The sequence below is a fragment of the Sparus aurata genome, chromosome 3, assembly GCF_900880675.1.
Source record: "Sparus aurata chromosome 3, fSpaAur1.1, whole genome shotgun sequence".
Classification (NCBI taxonomy): Eukaryota; Metazoa; Chordata; class Actinopteri; order Spariformes; family Sparidae; genus Sparus; species Sparus aurata.
In genome coordinates, this window is record NC_044189.1 from 15165881 (window position 1) to 15178831 (window position 12951).

Genomic DNA, 12951 nt, shown 5'->3' on the forward strand with positions numbered 1-12951 from the left:
CACGAGACTCTAAAGTCAACAGACTTACCAACAAGAGCTTTATTTATTTTAAAACAGGCCATATTTCTTCAACTTTGATTAAATGGCAAACATTTTAATCACAATTCTTTGATATAATGATATCATTAAAAAGAAAACACAAACGTATATGTATTTATAAATGTATATATTCAATCCAGAGCTGCAACGAATTTGTATTTTCATTATTAGTTCATCTGCATATAAATTGTCGGTCAAAATCCTCCTCCCGCCCACTTAACATATAAGCAACACGCATGTCAACTTTAAGCAACGGCCGTTCCGAGTATGGATTTTTAAGATCCGTTTTACCAGAACATCGCCTTTTCACAGTTATCTTCACTTTACATGTCTGTTATCAGGGCAAACAGGCCCGCTGTCACCATGGCAACAACCGCTTTTCCACGTAACACAAAGTCAGGTTTGGATTTAGAAAGCACCTGAAAAAAAAACGCCTGTCGAGTTCAGATAGAAAAACGTGTCCGGATACACGTTCTCGTAAGGATTAAGATAATTTCGGTTGGTGGAACAAAAGAAAATAATCGTCTACTTGCTCATTTCTATTTTGGAAAAATGGCTGATAATTGGCTTAATCATTGTGCTGATTTGCAATAAACAAACATAAAAAGCCACAAAAACAGGTACTGGCCTCATTACTCGGGGAGAGAAGAAACAGGATGATTATCTTTTTATAAAGTTCCACATCCATCTAGCGGCGGCTGGTTCAGACCCTGGAAAGTGAATGTAGGACAAACACTGAGTTAATTTCATGAAATCTCCCCCGTACAGTCAGCATCAAATTTTAGTGAGCACACTGTGTAACTCTGAGGTAAATATGAAGCCGTTTTCCTTGTTTGAACTGCGTGAGTGCTGGTATTTCCACATGTATTCTATGATGACAGTCGCACCCTGTTATTCACTCGGGTCCTCATCATGAGCAGAGCTACGCACCGGGACCATTTGGGAAAGTCGCAGTATTGGCGAGACTTAAACTGAACAGTCTGTAGTTTTCAAGTGTCCACATCTTGTCGCCTGTCATGGTTAAGCTTCGTCTAATACTACTGGAAATCGTCAGGACACGGGTGTAGTGCAGAGAACAGTGTCCAGCCTGTTCGGAGCATTAGGTAACAGAATGTACCATCGTGTGCCACCCACCGCTCTTCTTTTAGGAGAGTGAGTCAGAAAGTCAGAGAGGCAGAAGACCATGCTGTAGAGCATCCAGAGACTAAAATGGACCAAAACGCTTCAGAGCATTAAGGCAGATTGCTGCTCTCCTGTTTTGCCTGCCGCCAACTGTGGGGAGGCGCTGATGCAATATTACTGAGTGCCTTTCAGCAGAATAACATCGTGATGATATGATCATATACATTCTATCCACTTGTCCAAATCAATGATGTATCTAAAAACTAGCAATATTAGAAACATCCACCCTCATTTGTCTCAGAAAGACAAGATGTGGTGTTTTACAGTTTAGTATTCACTGACTGTCAGCAGCTAGCTTAGCCACGGTGACTGCACGCAAGTCTCATCCTCACAACCCTCCAACTCTGAAAGATGGCTAACGTTAGCAAGCGAGCTAAGAATCTACAACATGTAAATTATAGACATTCGGAGCTACCAGGAGTCGCATTTCTCCTCACATCCCGCTCCTGCTTCAAGCTAACGTACCGCACGGCCGTCTGTCTGCTGATATTAGGATCAGAAGATATCCTTGAGGGCAGAACCAGCGAAAAATGGACCTGAAATACTGTATTATCAAGATGTTTAAGGTGTTAAAAAAATCATCAGTTCATCGAAGTCAAAAGTTAATTCACTTTTAGCTCTAATTTTGGTCTCTACCAACTCCTGAGGGGAATGCGTATCTGCTCTTTAGCTGCTAAACGCTCTGTGTGTCATTGTCGTGGTTTGCTTGGTTAATTTTCTGTTAAACACATTTAGCTTACTGTTTAAACCATTCATAAGTTCATTCAAGGTTACTCCTTGAGTTTATATTTTAGCTAATATTGTGCAGCTTTCATGCATGTGTGACAGTGTTTTTCGCCTGTATTAACTGGTGTTAGCTGTGGTTAGCCTTCAGTTCACAGCCAAATGGAAGACAGAAATAGCGTGGCTTTGAACACACGCTCCACTGAGCACTGCCCTGGTCAAGAGCATCATTAGTTTAAGGTGTAGAACCAAACGAAATTTGACCAATCAAACCGGACCATGCTGTTCTAACATCCATCCAGCCAATAGTCCTGATGATTACTTTACTGACTCACAGCCATCAGAGTCCTTGGTGTTTAAGTGAGAAAGCTGCTATAAATAGTCTGAACAGTATCAGTTTCACTGACTGATTGTCCGCCCCCCCCAACACAAAGCAAGGCTCTAGTCTTTCCTCGGGCCCTGTACCCGCTCTTTGTGTGACTCCCTGTCATACGGACCAAAGGAGAGGGTATCAGGTGACTCTAAATCCCTTGTAGCACTGAGGTGTCTGTGGACGGCTGTGTTTGTGTGTGTGTGTGTGTGTCTATGTGTGTCTGTTTGTTTTTGTACGCTGAAACGAGCCTGGCCCTGCCCCCCCACACAGAGGTAGTCTATCCTCTGGAGAAGAAAGATGGATGGATCAGCGGGTAAAAAATGAGCATTACAAACACAGGGGCCCGACAAACAGAGTGACAAGTGACACACACAGACATGCAGTGTTTTGCTCATCGCTTGGTTTCGGCAAAGTTGTTTGACTGGTAACTCTGAGGGACGATTTGTCTTGTTTGTGTGTGAGGCAGAGAAGCAGAGGAGAGCCGAACAGCGAGTCTTCGCAGGCCGACTCGTCTGCTCGTTAGAGGAGTTTAATTTGATGTGACAAATCTGTCTCTCTCCTCTGGGCATTTCTGCGTTATACTACACTTTTCCTGCAGCTCAGTTGTGAAATGACGCTCCCACTTCCCTGCAACAATGTTTACAGTCATCGCGCTGAGATCGGCACGTCGGTCAGGGAAGCTTGAAGTTTTGCTCCATTCAGGATTTTCATCTGTTGATTTGAGTCGTGAATGTTTGGACCGTCGAACCGTGTTGCTGACTAGACAGTGCCTCAGTTACATCCTGTATACAAACCGTATACTTTTACACTAACGACATATACCGTACTAACAAATACTAATATTTACAGTTGCAACTAACTGTAATTTTAATTAGTGGCCCATCTGCTGATTCAGCTAACCACTTAATGTGAGAAATGATATTCAGTCATGAATTATTCCTCACAATTAACAGCCTGAAACGAGAACACATGAGGAAAAAAAGCGGCTTTTTACTTGATAATTGGCTTAAATGTTTAAGCAATTATCAAAATCATTGCCAATTAGAATTCTGCCAATCAAACTCATCAATTAGATATTTGTTTTGGCTCCACTTAAGTTTTGTGTGCTGATTTTTGCTGCTTATATACAAGAAATCAACAAACAAGCACTTTTTTAATTGAACTGTAATCAGGCTACTTTGATACTTTTTGGCTAAATCCTTGCAGTCTGAACACACGACATACTTAAAACCCGCTAAGATTGCGTTTGAAGAAGGGATAGATTGATCTGTGTTTTTTCCGCGCAGTTGCCAATTAAATGAATTAATTTAAAATGCATTATTGAGGCTCTAATGCAGCGTCCTATCTCTGTCCGTGGTCTGATCCCTTATTTCTTTGTGCGAAAACGGGACGTTGTGTTGTTGTTTTTGGGTGTTGTAGGGAATGGATTCAATAAATGTATCTTGTTTGTTGTCCTTCAACTGGCTTCTATGTGGAATGTAGGTCGTTGACAAGATGGGGGATTCAGAAATCTGCTGCTGATACATCTTTTTCACAAATGTATAATCTCATATTACTCATTACTAACATGAGGCCAGAGGTTGCTGTGGCAGAGAAGACTGAGCTCAATGAGAACTGATAGAGGGCATACTGAATTGTATGATGGTAGTGATGATGGACTGGACCCAATACTGCAGCAGATTGTCACCTCACCTGATTGTCATGGAGCATTTTTCCCTGAACCGCCCTTCACGTTTAAATGTCAACCTGCTGCCATTAGCACAATCCGGACTAAATCTCTAACCTGCTAGATGAGGCGGTGAAGCTCTGGACACTTCACCTCCGCTTCATCATTATCCGGCAGTCGTACGTGAACATTTCCGTTCCTATTTTCAGCTTGTTCCCAAAGTGCCTGCGTGAGTCACTCCACATCTTCAGCTTGAAAAGGTCTGAAGGTCTGAAATCTGACGGGCTGCAAGCTGCTAAATATAGACGCGCTGATAAAAGATGTCTTAACTATAGGAGAGGCTGATTAGATAACTCGTCTCTCTCGAAGGGTCTGGAGTGGTTTTCTTGGAATTTATTAGACGTGAATTAGATTTGTGAGGGCAAACATGGCCTTTAAAGCTGCAGCAGATCTGGGGTCTAATCCTCAAGTATGTTGTGACTCCTGCTTGTGCCACATCTATGGCTTTTAAACAGCTGTCAGTCTCATGAATTGCATTTTGATAGGAGCTCCAGTACACTTAGAGGAAAGTGACAAGAGTCGTGTTTTGTGACACCCGCCCGAGGACGGAAAACCGTAACAACTGAGGTATGTTTGAGGCTGATTGGTGACAGAGGAAGCGAGGCATGTTGGTACAGGCTGTGAATGCTGCTCGTCCACATCTAAAGCTGCTCCAACAGAGCCTATTTTGTTCTGCGTTGTACAATCCTCCCCACACTCCAGTTCACCCCTCTGTTGACATGGTTCGGGTGTTAATTGAGCTCCGAAGATGCTTTCGTTGTGCTCATGACTCTGAGTCCATCTCCTGCTGAAGGTGGATTTGTAAATGATGGATCTGTATCTGTGTTTTCTTCAGGTGTGTCGTCCCGCGTCCCGGAGATCATGGCGGCCGGCACCCACTCCCCCGGAGGACCCAATGGTATAATCCGGAGTCAGTCCTTCGCCGGTTTCAGTACGCTACAGGAGCGACGCTCTCGGTAAGGATGAACCTTTAAAAAAACTGTTAGTCAAGTGATGTTGCTCATTTCTGAAAATGACGATTGAGGTAAGAGTGTGATCGAGCGCATTTCTTATAAACTCTGCAGCAAATTGATTTTTCCCACAGCCACAAGTTCAAAGCATCATATTCTCAGAAAAAGTATTGATTTGGAAGTGAAGATCAAAAACATGTCATTGGTCAATATTTTAGTAATGAATCGGCATTTAATGGAATGAACAATTGACAGTAGATCAGCCATCAGCTGGGTGTTTCATCATTATGATACCATTAAAGGGTTATTCTACCAATTTTGTGCATTACTTATTTGGGAGCAACATTGTGTAACTTTTCAGCCTTAAAATATCAGCTTCAGAATCATGTTGATGGTGTAGTGTCTTCTAACAGGGGGAATGGTGTCTCTGTCTCTATCACTGGTTTCTGCGCTATTTAATTTCAATAAGGGGGCAGGATCAGTGCGTGTTTACTTCAACATTTAAGTTTTCAACACATGACATTGTTATGATGTAATGTGTTTTGTTCGAAGTTAGCACCTACATCACGTCTGATGGGTTGTCAGGCACCAGCATTTATGACGCTGGTGTTGCACTCAGAAACTTTGGGGGGCGCCAAAATGCACAAAATGCTTTTTGCACTTTTTACAGGTCCGCTGTAAATCACCTCTGTACCTAATCCCCTTTTGTCAGACGGTCACTTGTCTGTCTCAGAGGCTGTGTTCACTCCCAATGTGACGTCCAGTGTCAGTGTCAAGTATTTTCCTCAGGATTCTTCATGCCAGAAACATGCTGGATTACATGCTGTTTATTTGTTCTCTTCACAAACTCAACTGACCTTTAGGGCTAAAAACAAAGAGAGGTAAATCTCAGAACGGTCTTACATAACTTGTGTCCTCAGATGATGTAGTGAAATCTCTGCTGTAAGAGCAGTAACCATAGTAACTTGACTGCCATTCATTCACTGCTGCTCTATAACATCTCGTGAATCGATGGAAAGTCAGTGATTCTGTAGGCGAGAAAGGACTGATGTACAAGCTTAGAAAGAGGATTTTGAGAAAAGGGGTGCAACTCACTCTTCACTGTAACCAGGCCTTGATTAACAACATCACTCACAGAGAAAGAAGAATGCCGCTGACACATTAATCTGGTTCCAAACTTCATGATGATCAACGAGCCACGGCAAGTCTCAAGATCCCGGAAAGAAACTGAATTCTTGAGGGGTGATCAGCACTCGATTGTATAACCACACAGCTCACTTGGCTTCCTGTCACTTGTCTCATTCATATACAGAAGTTAGAGTCTGATAAGAGTTAATCAGTGATGGCTCTCGCTCCATTATCACAAGACAAAGCTCACATCCCCAAAAATATCTCTTTCGATCTCAGACTGCAGGCTGTCGATGCCTGGTCCTCCTCAGCAGCCCCGGCCCTGCTGAGAGAACCTGTTTGAAGACCGTTCCCCCTCTTCTCTCTTTTCTCTGACAGTGAAAGGGGTAATTGGTTGGCATGACTCAGGCGTGTGGGCGACTGACAGCCACTGACAAGTAACCATTCTGATAATGAGCGAGGTGGAAAGCAAAGAGATGTGGCGTCCGACGCCACTTCAGTGTGTCTGTGTTACCGAGGAGGGACCGTCCATGTGTGACCCCATGTGCATGTTTTATGCGCGTTCACGCATGCATGCATAGTGCAAGGCTGCAGATTCCCAATTATAAGTCAGTGTGAAATTGTCTTTGCATCATATGTGTATTTCTGCCAAGAGACCCCTCTTCACTACAGCTTGCGTGACCCCAAGGCTACGCAGCGCTCTCATTCAGCGTTGCCCTACATTTGTGGCAGATTAGCTCAACTTGTGCTGCGTACTCCCTGCATGCTGCGAGACACGGCGCACTCCGACTTGCCTGAGCGCTGGAATTGGTTGCCGACGCCATGTCCCTGAGATGACTCTGGGGATCGTTTCATTAAGTAGAGAGAAATGTCATTTGTCAGCTAAATCTGTAATGGTTTTCAAAGCTGAAATGTGCATGAGCGGGTAAGATGAGCGTGACCTAAAATGGGTTGATGTGAGGTTAGAAAGCTATACTGGCTTTTTTTTCTTTCTTTATTTGAACTTAGAAACCAGGCTTAGACACGGTGCTGAAAACATTCTAGAGGTCTCAATCAACGCTTTTTGATCAACTGAAACATTTGTAGTGATTTATCAAGCAACGCTGCTGATTTTAACTCCTTGAATGTGAAATTTAAATGCTTTACCCTGGTAGTTTCTTGGTTTTTAGGCTTTGCACTGTTGGTCGAACAAACAGGCTATTCAAGAAATCAACTGACAGATGAATTGATAATGAAAATAAAAAATTAGTTGCGGCCCTGCTTGGACATCAAACATAAGGATATCGAGAAATGATCAGTCTGTGGGTACAGCACATTTACAGAGCTGCAACAATCATTTAATCAATCATCCTATCGTCCGTCAGTCTGATCCTTGCGAGTGTGATATATTAAGATGTTGTTGAGGGAATGTCTTCAGATTTGGTACAAATGTCCACTATGACTCAAGGATGAGTTGATCAGAATTTGATGGCCAAATGTCAAAGCTCAAGATCACTGTGACCTCACATTACACATTTTTGGCCATAACTCAATTCAGACGATAATTACGATACAATTCTACACAGAAATGTCTGATTGGATAAAATGATGACGTTGATGTCCATGAGGTCAAAGGTTAAACGCACTGTGACATCATAATATTCTGTGAAAAACAGTTCTGGTCATTACTGAATGCCAAAGCTCTGGAACAGCATCTTGACTAGTATGTTGAGGTGTACAAGCCCGAGGTGTATATTATAGTTTTCATCGATTTCCATGCAAGTTATGGTGAAAAACGTCGTTCCATGGAAAGTTTCATTAGAAATACATTGAGTAGTTTGTGTGTATTCCTGCTGACAAACCAGCCAAAGCAATAAAACAAAGGGTTGAAACCTAACCTCCTCAGCAGATGTAACAATTTTGGTGATGGTTTGGCTGTTAACATCCGTTTTCAATCAAAAATACCTCTTAATTTCAGGTCAAGCCTTGAGGCTTTCAGATGCGAAAATATGCTTCTTCTGCTACGACTTCTTGTTTCACATTATACTGAACTGAATATTTTTGGATATAAGACTATTAGTCAGACAAAGTAAGACTTATGGAGACGCCTCTGAGAAACTGTGACGGGCATTTTTCAAGTTTTTCTGATGTTTTATAGTCCAAATGATTAATTACAAAAATGTATGTTGTTACCGCCTTGGACTACATAAGAGATGCCATATAAGGAATCGAATGTCGTTGCCTATTAAGCAAATATATCATCTCACAAAATCTGCTTAACTCCACCTACATTTTTTTTGGCATTTTGTTGGCAGTCACACTGTTTTTAGTCAACTGCTGGAGGACTGTGAGGAAGAGAGTGAATGTCATTGATAGCCAGGGGTGTGTGTGAGTGTGTGTGAGCGTGTGTGTATGAGTCTGTGTGTGCGTGTGTGTGCACGCGTACTCCAGCAGAAGACAAATGGCAGCCAAGCACAGGTCAAACACAGAAAGTGGGGGTTGTGTGAAGCACATGTTTGCCTGCGTTCACAGATATGGGCGCGTACTTGTGATGCAGCTCAGTGCCGTGATTGATGAAGAGGCTCACTGCTGTGTTTTTGCCGAGGATATTTGAATAGTATTTAGGTTAAACGTGTCAGCCCTGTGTGACTGAGTTATCTCGGTGTGGACACGCTCGACGGTCCCCCTCCATCAGATGATCAAATGAGATGAATTCATGCTGAGACTGGCCCAAGGGCAAGTTCAGGAGGCTGTAAAATGATCCTGGAATCTCATCTAACATTACGTTGTCTCATGCGGCTGCAGGCCAGGCTATCTGAAATTCAGTGGAAATCCCATGCTAAATATTTAACGAGATGTAATGTTGTGTCTGTGTGGGTTACTTCGAATCAGAGATCTTCAAAGCCGGAGCACACCTTCAACAAACTGAACAAAAAGCCCTTTCCAATCCCCCAATTAAGTTTGGGCATGATCGTGCTTTCAGTTTTCATAATTCTGGGGGCTTTAGAAAGTGTAAACAGCAATGGCGTTGTCATATTTGTCTGTATTTGTTTACATTTTGGCTAATTTGCGGCATAAAAAGAATGCCAAACTAGATATCAGAGGTTCCTTTTTGCACCGTGCTGCTGAAACGTGGTTATGATTCTCAGTTGAGTTCTGCAGTTTTAAGGAGTGTCTTTTATCCATGTGTTCCACATGAATCTACAGATGTTTATTTGCAGTGAAATATGTGTATCGTGTGTTCAGATTTGATAGAATTATACCTTTGTAGTCCTTGGTAGATGTTTAATTGACCGTATGAAGATCAACTGCTGGAGATCGTTGTTTGCATGATCCTGTTTAAATCAATCTAAAATAGAAACGCTAAAAGCGAGAGCATCGATTGTGCTGAAGCTTTGACGTGTTTTGGATCAATTTGTTTGGCTGTTTTATTTAGTAAAATTTAGGTTCTACAGATTTTAGGGAAAATGATATAACAACAAGCAGAGATACCAATGTGGGCACTGGCAGACAGTTCCTACTGTCTTTTTAGAGTTTGAAAATGATTTACACCATTGCACAGAAGACTAACAGAAAGTTTTCTGTGCACAGGTGACCCCTCCAGTGCACTCACTGACGTGTTTGTGTGTGCGTGTTTGCTTCCATGTGTACAGGTGTAACTCCTTCATGGGGAACACGGCGGTGCAGAAGAAGCCTCAGTCGAAGCCAAAGAAGCCCCACCTGTCAGGACACAAAGGAGGCAGCAGCTCCAGGGAGCCGCAGCCCAAAAGACTGGAGGAGGTTTACACTGCACTCAAACAAGGCCTGGAGTGAGTCACCCACACACTGATGCACACTAAAACATCTGTGCACGCACGCCTCATAAAGTCCAGCAATCACAAATGTCTTCAATTTTCTATACATAAACTCCAAATGTTCCTGAGTAATGATTTGTTTTTACGTTAGTGGGTGGTTTCAGTCCATAAATGTTAGTGATCTCTTTCTGAATGTGTACATTCACAGCCAATGTTCTGGTACTTATTTACACTGTTGCACAAATGTTAACATACCGATGCGTTTACTGTATACTGCTGTCATTATATACACATCATTTTCTTGTGGTGTGGTTGCTGACTGTTGCATAATTTGTGTAAAGATCTTAAATGTGTTCCTTTTTCCTTCCATAGTGAATACCTTGAAGTCCATCAGACGGAGCTGGACAAACTCATGTCTCTGATGAAGGACATGAAGAGGAACTCCCGCTTGGTGAGAAGCTACACATCAGTCCACATACGAGCAACAGTTCAGTCCCACATGTTGAAGAAACACCATGTCATTTTAGGAAAATACCCAAATTTGCTTTCATGCCAAGAGTTAGGTGAGAAGATTGACACCGCTCTCATTTCTGTGCTTTAAATATTAAGTTACAGCCAAGAGAAAGTTAGCAAGCTCAGCATGAATATAAAAAATACTCGATGAAATAGAAAATTGTCGTAGAAAAGTGTAGAAATGAAGCTGTAAACCTTTTAGAAGTGAGGTTAGGCAGGTCGAGTTGTGTGCCTACATAATCCCAAATGTTTCAGTGTTCAAACCCAGAGAAAGCCACAACTCTTACTGGAAGTAATGCTGCATTTCCTTTTGGTCACCTGTCGTTGTGACTTTACCGGGAAAGAGCCAGAAAGTGAGGAGGGAAGTTGGCAAATAGGACTAAACGTAACATGAGTGTGTAACATTTTTAGCAGCAATGATGGCTGTTTGATGGTGTGTTCACCGCCAGCGAAGTGAGTCTGACCACAGGATCAATTGTGTTTATTTATGTTACTGGCGTAGAGTGTTTATTTGGCACAAACAGCCAGGTCACCCCAGAATTGCTGCTGCACACAGCCAGTTATCCCAGTCATGTCATGTCTGAGCTCTCCTCCCATCGGTTAACGGCTCTGGATCAGAGCAGAATCTCGTATGGAGGAAGCTGGATGCAGCTGAGCAGCTTAAATCTTACAAATAACTATGTATGAAAACGCCAAGAACAAAAGTTTCTGCAGCTGGGATCCCATTTCACGTCTACTATATCTTTTATTTTAATGACAATACATCAGATTCAACTTGCATAACAAAACCCACACACACACACATATGTACACATACAGAGTCAAGGCTGCTCTACAGTGGCTGCTTAATAGGATTTTTTCTTTTGATGCCAGACAACTACAGTCTGCTTTGCATTACTTAAGAGCAGCCTCAGCTGTGCTGTCTGTCTGTACTAACTGTGTGATTGTGTGTGTGTTTTCTCTCTCTCAAGGGAGTGCTGTATGATCTTGACAAGGTGAGTTGACGGAGAGAGGAGCGTCTGCGGTAACAACCGCTCCAAGTTTGATGTGTGTTGGGGGAAATCTTTGATGTGAAGAGGAAAAAAAAGACTGGAAGGAGGGTAAAAAAATGACTACAGGCAGAAAAAGGAGGGAGAAAGGAGTTGAGGGGCAGAATGGATTGAGGAACAGTGTAGGAGATGTGATGAAAGAGGAAGAAAATATGTGAGGGAACAGGAAGAGATGGCTTGAAGGGATAAGCCGTTAGATACTCGCATAAAAACAACACATAGCATATAACTAAACATTTTTGACGTCGTCATTAGTGATCACAGCATGTCACTTTTTATGATTTGTAAGCTCAGGCTGGCAAACTGGGCATCATTATATCCAGTATATAGCATGAAACATATGAATCGCAGACATAAACGCATGTAATCGTGCTCTCAAAGGCACGAGTAAATGATTGTGCTCTTTCTGTCTTTCTGCAGCAAATCAAAACCATCGAGCGGTACATGAGACGTCTGGAGTTTCACATGAGCAAGGTGAGAGCTGCCGCGATGGATTGATAGCAGCTGAAATGTTTTGTTCAGCATTTCTTGTGCTTCGCTCAGAGAAGCAGCCGTTAAGGGCTGCTGAAAACTTCCCGTCTCAATGCCGCGTCTCACTTGAAGCCTCTCCACAGCTGCGACACTGACACTGTCGCTCAGAAACCACAATACTGGTTCGGATTCGCAGTTCTTTGACAGCAATAGTTTGACATTTCGAAAAAATACGTTTATTGCTCTTGCAGAACGGTTTTGATAAGGAGATCAATACCATCTTCATATCTGTCTGTTGTGGATGAAGTAGAAGATTTTTCTGATATGTGATATTATTACACTTGCTCGTAACAAACAACAAACAAAACAATGAGATATAACTTGTTAATGAATGAGCTTTCGAGGTGCTGATGGGGAATTTTTGTTGCTTCGGGATAGAGCCAAGCAAGCTTTTACACCCTGTTTGCAGTCTTTTTGCTAAGCTAAGCTAACCAGCTGCCGGCTGTAGTTGTATGTCAGTCTTTGTCATCTGAATCCCAGCAAGAAACCAAAGGAAAGCGGCCAGTATCCCAACATCTGGACCTATTTCTTTGACTATTATCGTATTAGTTTGCTCACCCAGGTTTCTAGGTTTTCCTCACTTCCTGTCGGTTTCATGTCGAGTTTTTGAGTGACGATGTCAGGGTTGGCTTCTGTAAGGATTTGTTCTGGCAGGTTCAGGTTCACATGTTGATGAATTGGGGAAGTTTCCAGCTGTTTTAATATAACGTAGGGAAACTTTTTTCCTACCTCCTCCTTTGTGCCCTCCTCCATGGTTGCCAGTTGGGGACACTAATCCCCTGCAAGGTCATGCGGCTCTGTGACTTTTTTTTTTTTTCCACCACCCCTCCAGTATTCCTGTAATGGTCTCCCATGCTGTGCCTCAAATCAGACGTGACAGCAGGCAATCAGAATACACACACCCAAACAACAGTGCTGCTCCGAAGATAACCATGGTTACCCGGAGACGGACTCTTTTGAAGTC

The 12951-nt window shown here is 42.6% G+C and overlaps 1 protein-coding gene across 3 annotated transcripts in view; it reads left to right on the forward strand.

Moving 5' to 3' along the window:
- The window catches only part of ripor2 (RHO family interacting cell polarization regulator 2), a 76087-nt gene that overhangs the window by 42605 nt on the left and 20531 nt on the right, over positions 1-12951 (forward strand). For all 3 annotated transcript variants that reach the window (XM_030412309.1, XM_030412308.1, XM_030412310.1), the window contains exons 2-6: positions 4879-4999; positions 9754-9909; positions 10267-10345; positions 11379-11402; positions 11877-11930. In XM_030412309.1, the coding sequence (XP_030268169.1) occupies positions 4879-4999; positions 9754-9909; positions 10267-10345; positions 11379-11402; positions 11877-11930 (434 nt within the window). The remainder of the gene's footprint in view (positions 1-4878; positions 5000-9753; positions 9910-10266; positions 10346-11378; positions 11403-11876; positions 11931-12951) is intronic.